Consider the following 18,927-nt stretch of genomic DNA (forward strand, 5'->3'; position numbering starts at 1 on the left):
TATGAGTGTTAAGCGCTCGAGAGTGCAAAGGATAGGTAGTTACTAGTCAAGTAATGTCAATTAAGCTGATATTAATCAAATGACATTAATATTCACACTTACCAGTGTGGCTGATAGTACCTTTTTCATCTTCAGTTGTGGTAAAAAGTCCCTTCAGTTTAGCCAAGATGTGACTAGACTTGCAGATGAATCAGTTAGGATTCTAACCACATTACTACATATGCTTTCTTCATAATGCACTTGATACAAGTGAACATACCAGACCAGATAATAATGTCACTAATCAATCATTGCGATTAGGTATTTCCAAGTCGTATTAAATGTTTCCAAGTCGCATTGGATATTTCCAAGTTGCATTAGAAAATACAGGCTAATTGCTAGCTGCGTCGTGTCATCTAATAATAACTTATTAGAGAACCAGATTTAGTAGACTCCCTAACCACTGTGAATAATTCTGCAGCCAGCATTTCAATTAATTTATATGATGATTCATCAGCGTCTGATAAACTGATCACACTGAGTATGTATGTGATATTGTGTAATCTTTGTTGAGGGTTCATGAATTGTCTCATCTTGTCTAAAAACGGCTCCAGCTACTGCAATTTATACAGAGAGAGAGATCAGTTTATATATATTATCTCGGTAAATGCAATAGGTCTTGATTGAACAAAGTGTAACTTATAATATATATTAAAAACTGTTTGTGAAGAATTACCATACACAATGTTATTCACAACTTGCTGATATATGGCGCTGTTTACACTTGGAAAGTAATTTTTTGATAAAGATATCACACTCCAACATTTTTATTGTTTATCTAAATGATTTTCCCCAGTTCAAACAACTAATGTGATTATGGTGCATATCGCAGTGAGTATGAGGTGCTTCGGAGTACACACTCTAACTATGGTGTCTCTATTGCTTTCTTAGAAACAATAGAGATCTGTAGAAAGCGCTGTGGATGGCAGCGCTTTTCATCAAATGAAAATGCTTGATTTTGAAGTTCGAAATACAGTAAGGCCTCTAATTTCAATCACCTCCATCTTCGAATTGTTTGACATGCAACTCTAGTTCTTGTTTCTCTATACTACGTAAATTCCATCATGACATTTGAAATTTCTCGAAACGTCACAAACTTGTGAGTGAAAAAAAATAAATTAGCAAAATAAAAAAGCAGTCTAGCAGTCAAGTTAATGTGCATAATATGAAGCGTAAGTTGGAGTAAGTTATATCATGTATTAATATCACTCACTCTACCATCTCTGGTTATATGATTACGAGTCTTTTTTACATGCCTGCCACCCATGTTATGTTCTGAGATAATTTTGATCCCTTAGTTGAGCCATCTTCTTTGAAGCAAGTAGGAAGCGTAACTCTATTCCCATTTATTAACAATCGTATTTATGTAATAATTGATTCAAATTCAAAATTTAGTGCCTGTAAGAACACATTAGAGAGTCGTCTCATCTTGTAGGCACTGATGATACAGTGGAGTGTTTCTACTGCAAACTGAAAATCAGTGAATGGACTAACACCATGGTGCCTGATGTGGTTCATCGTAAGAAATCAATGCACTGTCAGTTTATGCAAGGTGGGTTGTCAAAGCTTCATAGTTTTTCTTATGCTGTTTTCATTAGTTTCATGATATGTCTTTCACTATATTTAACCAATACATTGCCATCTGTTCCTCAGATATTCAAATGCATTCGTACAGAGTTTTCTTGTTATCTATTCCTTGGACTGATTTATACTTGAAAAATGGTGAATTTCTGTTTTCACAATAACTTCATTTTTGGAATTACTAATTTTTATTTCAAATCAGATCATAGATTTGTGTTGTATTGATGACGCTTGTACCCACATAACAGCCGAGCGCCTTTGTTCTAGCACTCTGTTCTATTGAGTTCGAGCATGATGTAAATTAAAGGAAGGGTTACCTATATATATTTCAGTGTTAAAATTGTTGGAATTCGTTGTAAGTAAACAAATTTTATATAATTTCACCAGCAAAAATGCTGTTTTATGCTGTGATAGTTTATATTAATCAAAGAGGCGAGAAAGTTGATCTAACCAAACATTCCCATATTTATTGTAGATCTAGTGCACTAGTGTTCACACCAACCTTATGTCAATTTGCTTTTAAATGACATTCAGTGTGCACCAACATTAAGGGACTGTGAATACTTGATATGTTACATCGCATTACAGTTTCTGGAAGAGTGGCAAAACATTTTAGATATCGTTACATTTGCACAGAATATTGTCTCATGCAGGCGTGAAAACTGTGAGAAATATACCTGATGTACTTGCTGATATTTTCAATGATGATGCACTTCCTTTACCATCAACTGAGACAGAATTGGGAATTATCACCGAGTCTACGAAACACCCTGAGTTTGCTGTTGATTCGAGACGTAAAGATACGTTTCTCACGTGGCCTTCTGGTAATAGCAAGCTGGCTTCTGAGATGATTGAGCACCAACTTTTCTACCCAGGTATTTGGTCAAAGGATCCTCAAGGATTTATCATTCACCATACTCACTCTTTCATATGACGTGCTTTTCACTAGGTTGTATGTGTAAATTGTTTAGAATTGCTAGTCTGTTCTTGCAGCAATTTAATTTAGAGAATTAAAACTAAAAATAGAACATAAACAAATGATGGAATATAAAGGATAAAAATAGATCAGCTAAATTAGTTGAAAGTATGTGCCCTTTAGACTAGTCTGAGTTTGAGTAGGTGACACTACGTCTCTATAACTATCTAGACATTGTTCTATCTTTTGCATCATCAAGGCTACACTTGAGTTCACTTGTTTTTTGACAGTAGAAAACTTCTCTAATTATTCTTCCTGTAATGAATATTTTCACGCCCCTTATACACTTGTGTTATTTATTGTTACTTGTATCCCTCTGCAGTATTTATTAATAAGTCAATGTGTACTGCTTTGGGCTGTGGAACTATTCAGATTTAAAGGAATTCTAACTTATTCATAGGATAATTGTATGTACATGTAGACGTTTCACGGTATTTTTTATAATCTATATCATCAAATACTTACACATGCTGATCCTAGGATGGAGAAGTGTTCTACATACACTCAGTTTATGTACATCAACTTGGTGCCACCTCTCATCTACATGTCAGTCTTTTACATGTGGTTAGTACTAACTAATTAGTAACACTAACTTCATGATATGGTTAGATTTGTGGATATCATGGTTTAAGGTGAATGACTCCTGTTTAAAAGTTTGGCTAAGTTGAGGAAGCATTATATAATACACCAACATTTGTCGTCATCTTCAAAGAGTCTAAACATTTCTATATTGATCAGTACCAGGGGTCAAGGTGAATAGTTTTCTACTTTGCTCTGATTAATAACATTGTCAATACTCATTATCAATACTCATTGATAGATTACACCCATTTATTAACTCTTTATAATCGGAATTAAATTTCATAAAAACTTTCAAATGTAGACATGGACTTATACAACATGTTATAACTTGAGAAGTGGTTGGTATTTCTGTAAACTGAAAATTGCAAATATTATCAGCACAAAGTCTCCTTTTAATGATATATACAATAGCTAGCTTTCCTAAATTTTTCCATTCTGTAATAATGGGAAAAAATACTTTTGAGAAATAATCTTTGAATTGTCTCTAAAATGCGGGAGAATAATTTTTATATTAACAAAAAAATAAGGTTACACATGTTTTGTGACTTGCCATGTTAGCTATGTACATGATAGTAAGCAATGAAACTTTGTCATCATAGTAGCTTTATTACTTTGCACTACAGAGAACATGTTCTTATCAAGCACCGCGAGGAGTTTTGAGTAGGATTGTAGAACTTGTGGGATGCTCTTTTGTCTTTTTTAAGCTTGGAGTGGGGAAGTGCTTTGTGAGTTTGTTCAAAAAGAAGGTGTTGACCTTGACTGTTTGTGAGCATTTTCAAATAATTTGTTTCTAGACCTAATACGTAATGAGAAACCTCCGAAACCAAAAGCACCTGTAAAAATTGATAGTAGGAAAGGGTAACTTACAAGTTAGGTCGGTTGATCAAAAACTTTGCAAAATCGCTTTTGATCGATTGCAGCAGATATAGAAACTTAGAGATTTTACATGATAAAATAGGGTTTATATAGTAAAGAATTTTGTGGAGAACACAACGGAAAAAGTTATTTAGCTACTGTGAGTGGTTGCTAAGCAACAAACAAATGAACTGCGTATTGTGAAAAAGCTGATGGGAATGGCTTGCCAACTTTAAATAGTTAAGTAGCCCCTGCCTATGGAACTTGTATGATAGCGTTAATTGTGGAGTTGTCACCTTTGTTTCCAGGCACTTGTAGACTCTAGTTGCTGAACGAAATTTGCTAGTAAATGATTTCAAGTGTGACATACCTCGGAGTTTAATGGTATCCTTACATGGTACGAATAAAACCAAGAGACTCTATTAATGCTATCCTATTCGTTCATCGCTACTTGTCACCATTTTTAATTTATTCAGGTCAAGGGGATGTGGTTTGCTGCTTCTCTTGTGGTGTTGAAATGTGGTGTTAAAAGTTTGGGGTGTGTGTGTGCGTGCGTGCGTACGTGCGTGCGTGCGTGCGTGCGTGCGTGTGTGTGTGTGTGTGTGCGTGTGTGTATTTTCATCAACAGAAACAATACAGAAAAATAAACTGCATATTAGTAAATAAATCAGGTTCAATACAAATTAGTGAAAAAATGAAAAAGCATAGCAAAATTCACTCAACCTGAGCACGAGATAATGATGATGGAGCCATAGGTGCACTGTAGCCCAGCTAATGTCACGCAAGCCCCAAAAATAGCCAACAGCAGCAGTACAAAGGCAGGCCTCAGCCCACCCCAGTCAGAGAGACAGGAGATAGCATTTTACTTGTTTTTAATGTCAAATTTGTTTACAATTCTCTTCAATCTGTCAGGTAGGTTATTCCAATAAAAGGTTGTTTGATATTGAATAGTTTTTGCCCAGCACTAGATGTAAATAAGGGAATATGAAGATTTAGAAGAGAGTGACGAGTGCTATAAAAGAGCGGTGGTCCCCCATTCCCAGATGAATGAAATACAGTATGACCCATTAGCAGCAGCTTTAACGTATACAACTTATCTATTGGTAAAATATTAGTTTGGGTAAACAATTCTTTTGATGGGTAGTCAAAGGTTTTATGACATATAATTCGCACTAGCTTTTTCTGAAAGACTTTAATTTTATTTTAAAATGTGTCAGGTGAGTTGCCCCAAGATTCGAGGCAGTAAATAAGTTTAGAATTCACTTTGGTAACCTGCAGAAAAGTCCAACCCCTGGATGAAGGTCCTTTAGTATGTTAGACACATGAGTAGACCAATTCAGATTATTATCAAGCCAAACATCTAGGAATTTAACATGATCAGTCTGGTACAATATGTTATTTCCTATATGCAGAGAGTGCATTTTTAAATTAAATTTGTTCTGTGGATTTTTCATAAGCATATAATTAGTTTTATCAATATTAATTGTGAGTTGGTTACTGATGCACCAGCATTGGAAGATTTTCAAATCTGCATTTATCTGAGGTAACATGCTGTTAAGGTTACTTGATTCTAGAAAAAGAGTGGTGTCATCTGCATAAAGAATAGGTTGTAAGCATTGTAATGATTTGCAAAGATCATTTATATAAATCAAAAATATGTTGGGCCCAAAATTCAACCTTGTGGAACCCCAAAGGATACGCGCTTTTCAGTATAAAGTAAACCACTAATTTTTGTTCATTGAAATCTGTCGTGTAAATAGCTTTTAACCCAATTAATACTTTAAATACTGATATTTAATTTGGTTAGTTTTTGTAAAAGTATATCATGGTTAATAGTGTCAAATGCTTTGCTAAAATCAATAAAAATTCTTAAAACACTGTTTCCTTTATTAAAAGCCTCAAAAGTTATATTTGTAAAAGCTGACAAAGCGCCAGAAGTCCCACGTTTTGTTCTAAAACCAAATTGATAGTTATTCAATAAGCTATTTAGTTCAAGATAGTTTATTATTTGATCATTTACTAGCCTCTCTAATATTTTGCTAAAAATAGGTAAAATAGATATAGGTCGATAATTTGAACATAGAACACGATCATCTTTTTAAAAGACAGGCTTAATTCTAGCAATTTTCATTTGTTTAGGAACCATACCTTGAGTAATGCTATTGTTAATTAACTTAGTAAGAGGGATCACTAACGACTGGCTAGCTGCTTGTAAAATTATACCAGAGATATTATCTCGTCCTGAAGCCTTGTTGGCTTTAATGGACATTATTACATTTTCCACCATACCACTGTTAACAGTTGATATATTAAAAGTAGATAATGCATTTATTATACACCAACATTTGTGATCATTCTCAAGAAGTCTAAATATTTCTGTATTGATCCGCACTAGATATCAGGCCGAATAGTTTTTCTACATTGGTATGAGTTGTAATCATTGCAATATTCCCTGAAAGATTACAACTATTTTCAACTGGCGCTGTTGATGGCACTTGTTCAATAGCATTGATTGTGAAGTTGTCACCTTTGCATCCAGACACTCATGCACTAGTTGCTGAGTGGAGCATATTTCCTTACACTCATGCAAACTTGGCAGTAAATGAATTTAAGTACTTGTATGTCTTACCTAGGAACGCCATGGCATCCTTATATGGTACGAATGAACCCCAAGAGATCCTATTAATGTTATCTTAGTCATTCCTTGCTACTGTTCACTATATATCAATTTATTCAGGACGAGGGGATGTGGTCTGCTGCTTCTCTTGTGGTGTTGAGATGTCTGACTGGGCACCAACAGAAAATGTTTGGAGGAGACACGCTAGGCAGTCACCAGAATGTCAGCTGGTTATACAAGAGAAAGGAGCGGATTGGATAGCAGCAAGAATACAGGAGCATGGTAGATATGTGGAGCCAGAGAAGGAGCCAGTCATCCATGTGAGTAATTCCCTATGTTATTCAAGCCTCTGAGACTCACATTTGGCATATGATAGTGTATTTGTGAAAAACATGTCTGACATGTTCAGTAGATAAAGCAGTGTGTTTGTGACAGACATGTCTGACATGTTCCGTAGATAAAGCAGGTTTCTATTTAGCTGTTTAGGTTTCTATTTAGCTGAGAAATTTATGTCGATCATGCTAAGCTATAAATTTTCGGCTGCATTCAGTGGTTTTCATGAATGTTCATCAATTTGGAGGCCTTTGGTGAACCAACAATTTGTGGTAGGTTATGAGCTTTTCAACGTAAAGGTTATTTTGATGATGATGCTGTGCCGAATTCCGAATAACTTGTGACAAACTTGAAAGATTTTGTAAAGAAGCGTAATGCATTGACAATGGGCTTAACTCAAAGCCCTGCCAATGATTTAAAAAAAGTTTGGAACTCAGCTACATTTACTAGCTCTGCCTAGCGGCTAGTTTTTTTTTTGAGGTAGTAGTTGTTCTCTCTTGTCTTAAGAATAAAATTAATAATTCGCGGATTTTACTGTACGCGAACTCACGAATTATTAAATTCATCAAATATTTTCATCCTGTAGAGTATATATTTCTCAAAGTTTGTCATCTATCCTTTGGTATGCCCAGATAAAGCTATTAAAGTCTTGGATTTAAAATTCCGCATTCTGAAGTATTTGAATTCACGGAGATTGCAACCGCAAATTTATTATCCACGGGCTCTACCACTGAGCTAGACAAGGGGTATTCATCAAATGCTATCATATACCATATAGCAGGGGCGGGCAAAGTTTTTTCTCAAAGAGCCAAATTTCAAAGTTGCAAGATTTTTGGGAGCCACATAACATGTGTATTACAGCATAACATTTTATACTGATAATACAAGCTTAGTAGTTGTATTGTAATTAAATTTATTTATTAGAATACTTAATATACTTAATAATACTTAATATTACAATAGCATTGAATAATGTTGAAGTGAGCCTAAAGAGCTTTGTATAACTTTAACTTTAGTGAGATTTATAGAATTGTGTATGGCTGCTCATTATCTCTTGGTAATCTGCCTCTCTACTGCAGCATGCTACCTATTTATAGGAGCTGACACAAGTGATCTCGAGTCAAAGTGGATCTCAACTTGTTCTTGATATTATTCATGTATGAAAATGCTGATTCACATATATATGTAGCAGCAAACACGGTGTACCACCATCTTCCTAGTTGAGCAAGCTGTGGATATTCAGCCTATGTTGAAGCTTTCAAGTAGAAGCCCTCCTCAATTTCATTTATATCTGTACCTTTTAGGTTACACAACTCCAGTTGCAGAGATGAGACATTAACACTTTTCAATGGCAACTGAGTAGCCCACTCTCCATTAGGCTTTGCCTTCTGAGATGCTTTTATAAGTTGTATGATGTGTTTCAAAGAGTGAAACTGACTAAATCGATTGTTAAACTTTTGTTGAAGCTTTTTTTATAAAGTGAGTGTAATCAGCTGTACAAGAGGCCAATTTTCCATCCTCATCTAAAAATGCTTTTAGAGTAGGAAAGTGAAGCATATCACTTTACACATCCACTAGAAACAATTCCAACTTATGGGAGAAGGCTTAAACACCTGGTAGTGTATCAATGATAGTCTTTGTCTTCCCTTGAAGTTTGAGGTTCAGATCATTCAAATGGCCAAAAATGTCAACAAGGAAGGCGAGGCCACTCATATTTTTAGAAGAGCTCATCATCTCTTGAAACTGTCTTGCAATCAGGCTTGTGCATGTACTAAAAAATGAAGTTAGCTTCTGACGATTACTCCACAACCTTGACAGAACATTTCCCTTAGCAATCTAATCTCACGACCAAACAAGAGCGGAGCGAACGTTTTAAAGTTTTATGATAAATGCATGTGCACACAATTCTCGAAAATTATTCATCAAAAACGTCGCAAACCCTTGTACCGAAATCTCATCAACAAATTTAACCATTTTTCAATGGATTCATTCAGGTATAATAATGATACAAAACACAAATAAGCCTATTTAAATATGTTACCAAGTCTTTGTAAATTGTCGACAATATCTTAAAAATTACCCATCCGATCGGATTATACACAAATAGACAGATTAATCTGGCCGAAAATCGTTATTAAAACTTGCCAAGCCTTATTTTTATCAAAATTAAGACCAGCAAGCGAAACGCCGAGCGGTAGAGAATAGAACCATTAAGTCGTGTGTATTTCACTAAAAAATAACGTGCACGTTTCACCTGTCTATATCGTTGTCGAATTGCCGAAGGTTTCTGTTATTAACGTAGAAGTACTGAAATACAATCATTTCTTTTTTGCCGATTTCAAAGTAACTGAAATTTTGGACACTTTTGAGTACTTTGGTATTTTAACTGATGTCCAAAGCAGTGAAAGTAAAGGAAATGACTACGATATTTTTCTCTAACGATTCTTATGAGATTATTACAATATTTAATTGTAAGTTTGGATGGCTATTGAAGTATTATAGTCACACTAACAACATCGATGATGGACAATACGCTACTGTTATTATTTTTTCTAAATATTTTTTCAAACAGATTTTCTAAAAATCTATATAAATATCACAACTTCTTGATATTGTTAGCTATGACGGTTTGAAATGTAAACAAAATTGTGCATTGGTTTTTCTACTATTACTGTATTACTATATTAATAATATTGGTTATTCTAATAATATCAGCACAGTTTACTTCTAATATTGCATTTCTCCTTTTGCAGGGGAGAGATATAGACATATAATAATTTTCTTTCATTATTGCTGTTTGTTGTACATAATAACACCCCCACCCAGTACATTACAGCTACCATTGCAGTTATCCTATTGCACTACAGTGCCATTTGACTGCTAATATTGCATTTCTCAACCAGCAGTATCCTTTCCTTTTTCCAATATCACTTTGGTCGTGAGCTGTATGACAGTGGAATTTCTAGTGTTCTTTTATGTTAGCAAATCTTCACTAGTTGCATCAATTTCTTTGAGAAACTTTCTTAAAGCACATAAATTACATTATTTCTTTATCATATATTTTAATTCATTAGAGTCTTGGCTTTCGAATGAGCCATTGTTTGACATAGTGAGACACATTGTTTGGTGTTTATAGGATTTCTCCAGAGCTCTACTGCAAAAATGTTCAATGGTATAGACTCAAAAATTGTGACCTCACAATTTTCATATGCGGTGTTATGTACTCTTACCGCCTATTTTAGTGGATACCACTTATATTTATCAACTACGATAATGGCGGTAGTGTCATGCGAAGGTAGGACAATTCCAGAGAACCAGTGAAGAAGACAAAGAAATCGGTGTCATTAGTTCTCCATGTACAGATTATGTCTATGATAAATAACTCAGGTTCCAAGCATTGTGATGTTAAGGGTCGCGACTGAGACAAATTATTTTCAAGCATTGCGTGATCTCGCGAAAGCAGCGCAATTGACATATAGTCCTAGGCAGGGCTGTATTGTCCAAAGAAAAAGTGGTCAGGAGACTGTCAGTTAGTCGTTGCCGAAGACCGATTCGGCCGTGCGGGGAGGGTCTGGGAGGGAAGCAGAAGCGCCCTCCCAAAGAAGGGGGGTTCGAGGGCCCTCTCCAAAAAAGTTTTGAGAATTCAAAGCCAAATTAGAGCATTTTAAAGTGTATCTTGTATTATTTAAAGGGTGACTTGCGACAAAATTCACATTACAGTTATTTGGCATCAAAAGGGTGGGATCCTCAAAATCAAAAACTACAACGAAATAACAAAATTCCAATATGCTACTCGCCAACATCCATCCCACAACGCCTGAAAAAGAAATGTGATGCTCGCTATCTCAGTTCAGGGTTATTCATTAAAAGTTATTGTAAAAACGAATTCGAAAACAGATTAGCGATAAAATTGTAGCCCATGACAAAGTTGAAGTTTATTTCTGTAAAATACATACTAAAACTTAGCTTTAAGTATTTGTTTAGTAAACTAAATTCATTTATGTCAAATTCAACATTCATGTTATACATCTGTCTTGAAGATAAGATCTCCCTACAGTACGTGCTGCTGCTACTGCACATACTGTACATGTTGTACACTGTAATGTTGCATTTTCTTGCAGACCACCAAAGGCACTAAAGTTATTGTAGGTAACTACAGTAACACATTTACAGTTAAACACTTTTACAGTTGTTTTATTTTTTTCTCTTAATTTATTGAAACTGCACAAAACAAATTTCTCATGATATGAAGTTTGAAAGGGAGAATGGTAACTGTTGTTTATGTTAAATAAAAATTAATTTGCTGTGCAAATTTATGTTTATTTGCAAGACTTTTTAAATATCCTGGAAACGTCGGGCATTCACCTAGTAAGGTTATAAAATGAGAAAATAGTCCAAAAAACAGTTGATATTGTGATATTTATTGAAACTACATGTAGATGTGAGTAAGCTACTGTCTTATTAATTATTTCATTTATAGTAAAATATCATTTGCAATTATGTTTACTGGAATGAAACCATCCTACAAACAAATCTATATTGGAATATTTTATCAGAATAATTATTGGAGTGTTCACTAGTGGTTGATTGATTACTGAATGACACATTGGTATTCTCTCATTGCTATCACACACATTCAATAGTAGATGTACCTAATAGTAGATGTACTAGAGGTAAAATACCTTGAATGGTCCATTTTAAACTCTTCTTTTCAGGTTGTTACTACAAGGATGCTCCTTCCGAGGATGGACAATACAGCCACTCAGAATGTCCTTCAAATGATCTCTCCAGACTACCCACGAGAGGAAGTGAGAAGTGCACTCATTCGGAACGTTAAGGTACAAAATGTCAGATTTGTATGATGAACTTGAATTAAACCATATTTATTAGCCCATTTCCCATTTGACCGGTCTTTTCTAGAGAAGCAATTCTAAACATGTCCTGACTCTCCTAAGATTGAACCTAATGTGATTTTTACTATAAAAGTGATTTTGTAGTTCAGGGTCATATGCAAATAGTAAGTTGTGTGTAACTCTGGTTGCGCATACGATAATCACTACTAATTTGCTTTTGCTCTTTTCAAGCTGTTTGTCCTAGCTGATTGATCAATAACAATTCGTGCTCGACACAGAGTGAAGGCACATTTCTATTTTATTGCTGTTTCTGCATGGTTCCTCCAATTTTGGCTATTTAATAACTAAATTTCCGATGAAAACGATATGCGTAGCTATGAAACCGATTAATGTGTGGCTATTATTTGCTGTGTCATAGTTAGTTTCATTAGAAATGTCAAAAGTAAACATATCCTCCATACAGAACAAGTCGCTGGTGTAACTAAGTGATTCACATGCCAATTTCATGCACTGTCTTTTTGTAGAGATTTGAGAGTAAAGGTTGCACTTAGCAATTGTCTAGGATAAATTTACCTAAACGCATTGGACAAGAGATACATTCAATTTCTAATATTTCCTTAATATGCTATATTATTTTGGGAGTTTCAAGTTCGCAGCCAAGCCCTTACGTGTGAAGTTAGTTTGTTATGAGATACGTTTGATATATTAGAACCATTGTATGTTGAAGCAGTTATTCCTATCAGGTTACATTGTAATTCGTTCAACAGCGCATAACCATATCATAATTATGTACAAAATACTGCAGTTAATCATACGAATTATTAAAATAAATGCGTTATATAATATTACTAAACACAGATTACCTAGAAAAAAAACTGCTAAAGCAAAAATCAATCAAAAAAGGTTTTTCGGTTACTTTACCCTAAAAGATACACGACTAAAAATATATGTTCGGTGTTGTGGAGGTGGTGATCGAGGTATCTGGTGTAACTTACTCTAACTTCAACTAGGTCAAGATCAAACAAACTTATTGTATATTTCTATTAATTTTTCTGTTTTATCTTTCACTTACCAAACTGCAATGCTCTGAGTAGCTCCTACTGTCATATGTTGAAAACTACTTCCAGTGCCAGGCCAAATATTTGCTCCAAATTTTATCATTTGTGAGAAAACCTTAGGCTGAGGCAATCATGATCAGAGATTGGTTTGCATGTGTATAAGTTGCATATTCATTTCTGTACTTGAACAAAGTCCATAATTTTTTCAAATCATTTCGGTATCATTTTGCTACAACTACATGTATATTGACCAGTAAAATGTGATCAGTGCTCACAACAAACATGTATATCGACCAGTAAAATGTGATCAGTGCTCACAACTACATGTATATTGACCAGTAAAATGTGATCAGTGCTCACAACAAACATGTATATCGACCAGTAAAATGTGATCAGTGCTCACAACTACATGTATATCAACCAGTAAAATGTAATCAGTGCTCACAACAAACTTGTATCAGGTCTTTCCCGGAGAAATCTGTGCCTCCTAAACAGATTGGCTTCTGCTTGCTGTCTGCATTAGAGAGTTGCATCGCCTTGGGCAGTATTGAATGATATCTGTTACTGAACTACCATGAAATGACTTGCAAGACAAGGTTAAAATTATTTTAGTCTTAGCTCTGTTTAGTTTAATATTAAGGGCCGCAGTCTGCGTAGTCTTTGATCAAAAGGCTCATATGTTTGCCTCATCATACTTAGTATTCTTAAAGTCTGGCGGACCTGATTTCATGGATCGAGCATCTATCGTACGAGCCATGCTGAAGCGTAGAGAAGATGCAAGGCAACTCGATGCAGCGCAGAGAGCTATAGCCAGTGAGCCTGCACCACCAGAGGTTGTAACTCCACCTCAGGGACCTGGAGATCAAGAGGAGGCTGCCACTCAGTCAACAGTCCAACCCACACCAGCAACCACTGAAGAACCAAGCACATCGCGTGCCATGTCACCACCGCCAGATGATGAGCCAATGGAGTCTGCTGAAGCTGAGGCACCTAGTGGTCCAGGACAGTCCGGTAATGAACCAGAAACCCCTCAGGCTAGGACATTGGGTAAGGATAACGGAGATAATTTTGTGCTATGATTTGTGCAAACTTTAGTTGTCAATTTTATTTTTTATGTCTTTTTAACCTTGCAGATTTGGCAAGGATCGTCAAATCACAACTTACGTGCAAAATATGCATGGATGCTCCAGTTGGTACCATGTTCTTACCATGTGTGCATACGGGTAAGAATTCGCAGCTATATTCAATTCTATTTGATGAAATTATTTGTGGGTTGGCGCATGTTACCCCTTGATCGTCATGAAGCAGTCAAGTTTTACTTCGAGCTGGTAGTTAAAATTGTCTTAGGTTGTTTTCTTATTAGATATACTCACACGTGAATGTTGCTGTCTATTTGCATATTCTAGGCAACAGGATTAATATTTTGTTTTCGATTAAAGGCTGACATACCATGATCACAATAAACTGCTAAAATTTCAACCTTGCTGAGAAGTGTTAAAATTTAAGGGTTGTGTGCACCTGTGACATGACAACTCTTCCTTTAATTTCAATTGATGGAATCATGATAAAAACAAAATCTGCATTAAGCATAATGCAAATATTATGTTTATTCTGATTAGCAAATAATTTGTTTTGTTTCAGTCTGCTGCCCATCCTGAGCTTCAGTCATGTTACAGTGCCCCCTATGCAGGCAAGATGTTTGTGGATTCGCTAGGGTGCACCTGGATAAACTTTGAAAAACAATAAACAATATTATATAACAGTGACAATTTGATAAACAATATTTACTGCTTCATAGCTAGGCCAAGTGTGCGATAGATATATTAATAAATAGTTCGTGTTGTTATAGACTCAGTTTTGGTAATTAAGATCCGCTCACTGGAGGTATTTTCTAGCTATCATATCGTGAAACAAAATCTAAATTAAGCACAATGCAAACATTATGTTTATTTTAATCAGCAGATAATTTGTTTTGTTTCAGTCTGCTGCCCATCATGTGCTCCAGCCGTGTTACAGTGCCCCCTATGCAGGCAGGATGTTCGTGGCACTGTTAGGGTGTACCTGGATAAACTTTAACATTTATAATATGCATACTGCTCCAGAGCGTGATCAGTCGTGCCTTACGATAGATATATTGATAAATAGTGTGTATCCTTGTTGTTATAGATTCAGTTTTTGTAATTAGAATTGCTCACAGGAGGCGTTTTCTAGCTGTCATACCATGTAATAACCAAGCTGGTTTATTATAATATCTATACTCTCTATATCACCAGTACTTTGGCCTATGAATATCCCATTACATTGAAGGAAACTTACAACTTTAAACTATTATTAATGGCTGTAGTTGGTAAAGGCAGCTTTGAATACCATGTCTAGTTTCTAATGAGTTAGACCAGTTAAAATATGTCATTGTCTTGGTTTAATCATTTTGCCTCATTGTTGTTACAAAGCAGTACATAATTGATGTCTATTTGGGCATGATTTTGTACAATAATTTGGCCTTGAGCTAAAACCTTAGCACTGTGGCAGGCTTGGTAGAATTAGTATACAAGTAACACATGTAAACTAAGTCTAAGTTAGACTTAAGTTGAAGCATAGCTAAAATTTCCGTGTGAACTTTTTATTTTGATCAGAGGCTAAATTTATAGGAAATTATATGATTGTGGGAGTATTGCAGTCAGCATTTGAAACCTGATACTGTATTGCAACTTGAATAAACTTTGACAAGAAGTAACTCATGGCTAAGAGGCTGTATAATAGCTATGATTACACCTCCTGTGACAGAACATATTACTTATTCACCTCTTTGTATTTCATATTGATACAGATAGTAGCACAACTGTGTTTCTAACATTGTATTCACATTGTCATTGACAACCCTTCATCTTCTTGCATGATAGGAACAAGCTATTGTTTATGATGCATTTATATTAAACAGCTTTTGTGTGAGTCTATAGTAACATGTTGTGTGCTATTCAACACTATATACATGTATTTTCAATAATAAAACAAAAATAGCCAAGTTTGATTTTATAATGCGGTAGTTTTGTGTGTAGCAAACTATTTTGCTATCAAAACTTGTAAACTTTGAGAGTTTTGTTCTACCCTGTGGCACATTCAGTGTTTACTAAATCATATTATTTGTATCATCAGAGATACCTGTATTGTAGTCTGTTTTATCCAAGTTGTGATTTGTCTAACACAGTTTCATTGTAATTAATCATTGCTAATCAATTTAAAATCAATGCTAATTTGGACTTTTCTGTGAATAAACGCTTAAATAAATATCATAAGTTCCATGCTGATTTATATCTAAAGTGCTGTAGTATGTTTCAGTTAATTCACCTTACAAAATTGCTTCAATCGACAATGGCCACAAGAGATACATACTGTATATATAATTCATGATAGTCAACCATAAAGTACTGTTGCAGTTATACTTTAGGTCTTTCCGTTATAAAATAAAGTGCATCTTATAAGATCTGACCTCTTCATTGAAAACTGGATAAAATTTAGTTGTCATATTTTTAAAGCTGCTATAACTAACAAGTAGTACACCTACATGTGCTGGAAAGCCTAGTGTGTATCCACTTACTTACTTTCGGTAGGAAGTTGGTTGCTCATGACATTCATTGATTTAGTTTCAACGCAAAACTTATAGAGGTATTTTTACTTCCTGTAGCTCTTTCAAAAGCCAAAATTGTCAATAAAAAAACTGGCTTCGCATCGACCTTGTTATATCGGCTCTCCTAGGGACTATCTTGGCGACACTGAAAATTTTAATAAATACAAAACAAGGCTGTCAAAAGATAAGGTTCGATTATAATATCATAATTATTGGTGGTTTAAGAACGTTGCTCTTGGCACAAAAGGCAATGACCGAATTGTCATGCACTAAATTTTGTTACGAACGCCTGAAATCTGACAACAGAAGCCTTCTTTCTGTGATTAAAAGCTTGCGTAAAAACAAAGTCACTTTGAAAACTATTTGTTGCCCATTAGTTGTGTTAATACATAACTAATAGATAATAAACGTTTATTATTTTTAAAGCTTAACTGAACCTGTTGGCCTACTTCAGTAATAATAATTACCTTGGTAAATTTCAGACCATTTGAAGAGCAGCAATCGTATGGTAGATTTATGACACAGCATGTTAATATTTGATGTAATACCTGGTTCATATCTTAGCAGTGTAGTATAGCTCCCAGGTATGATCCACATAAATGTGAAGTTTGGACAAGTAGACAAAAGCTCAACTAGAATCTCAAAATAGATTTTGCGTGTGTCCATGAGCCTAAATGCTTTTATTTAAACTGTTTTGTGGTTGATGATGGGAGGAGTTTGTCTAATAATCCTGAGTCACAGTCACAATAAGAAAGTCAAAGGAGCTTAGAAATAACAGAGGCAAGTTTAGAAAAACTTGTGCAAGACATTGACATGAGTAACCCTTGCGTTAGGGTGTACCTAGATGAACTGTGCCTTTTATCATTGCTGCTTCAGAGTGCAGTCAATAGTGGATTTTGATACATACATTGATAATTTTGTTTATATTTATTGTATAATTTAGAAATTTAGACTGTTCAAAGAAGGTGTTTTTTAGCTAATAATAAGTCATGACAGTGTCATTTATCTGCGATCACATCAATCAGCAAATTGTAATTAGGGTTTATTACAAACATCTGCATATCAAGTCTTTGCTGGGAAATCAAAGAATAAAATCGTCAAAGATTTTTTTTCTAAATTGTTGATTCATCAGGATTTAAATATTTATTTACATGAAATGTGCTTCAGTGCTTTGTTCCAGCTAATTTGTATTATCTACAATGTTGCTCCGTATATGCTGGACTCGTACCATGTACACATTTAGGTAAAGAATTAGCTCCATGTGTTGGAAATCAATACATGGAGAACACGACTTCTATCTATCCATCATCTTCTAGTGTACTTTTATTACCATTAGCTGCCCTGAGAGCTAAGTTAGTCGGCACATGAAGAAAAGATTGAAGAAGAAACTGATAAAATGATAGAAACACGGACCTCTATAATACATTGTACAAAATAAATACACTATATAATACTTGAATACAGACCTTAGAATGATTAGTGACCAGCGAGGTTGAGTCAATACTACATGTAAAACTGATACTACTAAATGTACAACAGATACCACTAGATTTACAACAGATACTACTACATGTACAACAGATACCACAAAATGTACAAAAGATGCTAAATACATGTACAAAAGACACTACTACATGTGCAACCGATACTACTACATGTACAACAGGTACTACTACGGACAATCTACTAGTCAAGTTTGCTCTTTTACAACACATTTCAATCTCAAGAGTTGCCGAAGTGTCTAAAAGTTGTTTTAGTACAACTAGTGTATGTCTTCAGATAAACAAACTACTATCTATGTCATCATATGTCCTCTCGGCCGTTGGAGATAAACTTGTAGCCAACTATCCTTGCGGGTCGAGACTGGCCGACGACCGACAGAGTGTCAACTTGGTGTGACTCAACTCAAACAGGCCTTGAGGAAGCAGCCTGGCCAGAGCACTGCATCACTCGGTCGCTAGTGGCACCCACTGGCTCGTCAGAGGCCGTTTGGTTCGAGAGCCCAAACTCCTCATCCGAGACCAGTAAGTCCACCAGCTTTGCTTCCTCATCGTTCTCCATGGGTTTGTACGGGCAAGACTCAGTAGATAACAAACTAGCGAGCTCACCTGTTCTAACCAAGTCGATATAAGTGTTCGTAGTAGTAGTAGTGCAGAGATCCTGAAGAGGGTCTGTGTAACTGTAGGGCGTAAACACCGGTGATCCCTGCTTTACTCTCCTCACAGCTCCTCTACACACCTGTTTACTGTCTGAAGGAAAGCTCAGATTGGCTGCCAATTGCTGCAGCCGTACCCACTCGCCATACCTGTCTGGTGGCCTGGTAGCTTGGGCTGACTGGGGGTTATGCCAGATGAGCTCTCTAGACTCTTCCTAATGTCGGGCTGGGGAGGGCTCTCAGTCTGGCCTGG

General features: G+C 35.5%; 1 protein-coding gene across 1 annotated transcript; it reads left to right on the forward strand.

Annotated features, from left to right (window-relative positions):
- The first annotated feature begins 1 nt into the window (after position 1).
- Positions 2-18,418, forward strand: LOC137407083 (E3 ubiquitin-protein ligase XIAP-like). Its single transcript, XM_068093689.1, has 8 exons — positions 2-35; positions 1,475-1,591; positions 2,274-2,495; positions 6,771-6,970; positions 11,699-11,821; positions 13,605-13,941; positions 14,028-14,083; positions 18,299-18,418. Exons 1-8 carry the CDS (start codon positions 2-4, stop codon positions 18,416-18,418), a joined length of 1,209 nt encoding a protein of 402 aa, XP_067949790.1.
- Positions 18,419-18,927: the final 509 nt, after the last annotated feature.

This window comes from Watersipora subatra, chromosome 10 (genome assembly GCF_963576615.1).
Source record: "Watersipora subatra chromosome 10, tzWatSuba1.1, whole genome shotgun sequence".
Taxonomy (NCBI): domain Eukaryota; kingdom Metazoa; phylum Bryozoa; class Gymnolaemata; order Cheilostomatida; family Watersiporidae; genus Watersipora; species Watersipora subatra.

Coding starts and splice junctions, on each gene's coding strand:
- LOC137407083 (XM_068093689.1), top strand. CDS start 2: ATGAGTGTTAAGCGCTCGAGAGTGCAAAGGATAG. Junction 13,942..14,027: donor CCCTCAGGCTAGGACATTGG/GTAAGGATAACG, acceptor TTAACCTTGCAG/ATTTGGCAAGGATCGTCAAA. Junction 14,084..18,298: donor AAATATGCATGGATGCTCCA/GTTGGTACCATG, acceptor GTATGTCTTCAG/ATAAACAAACTACTATCTAT.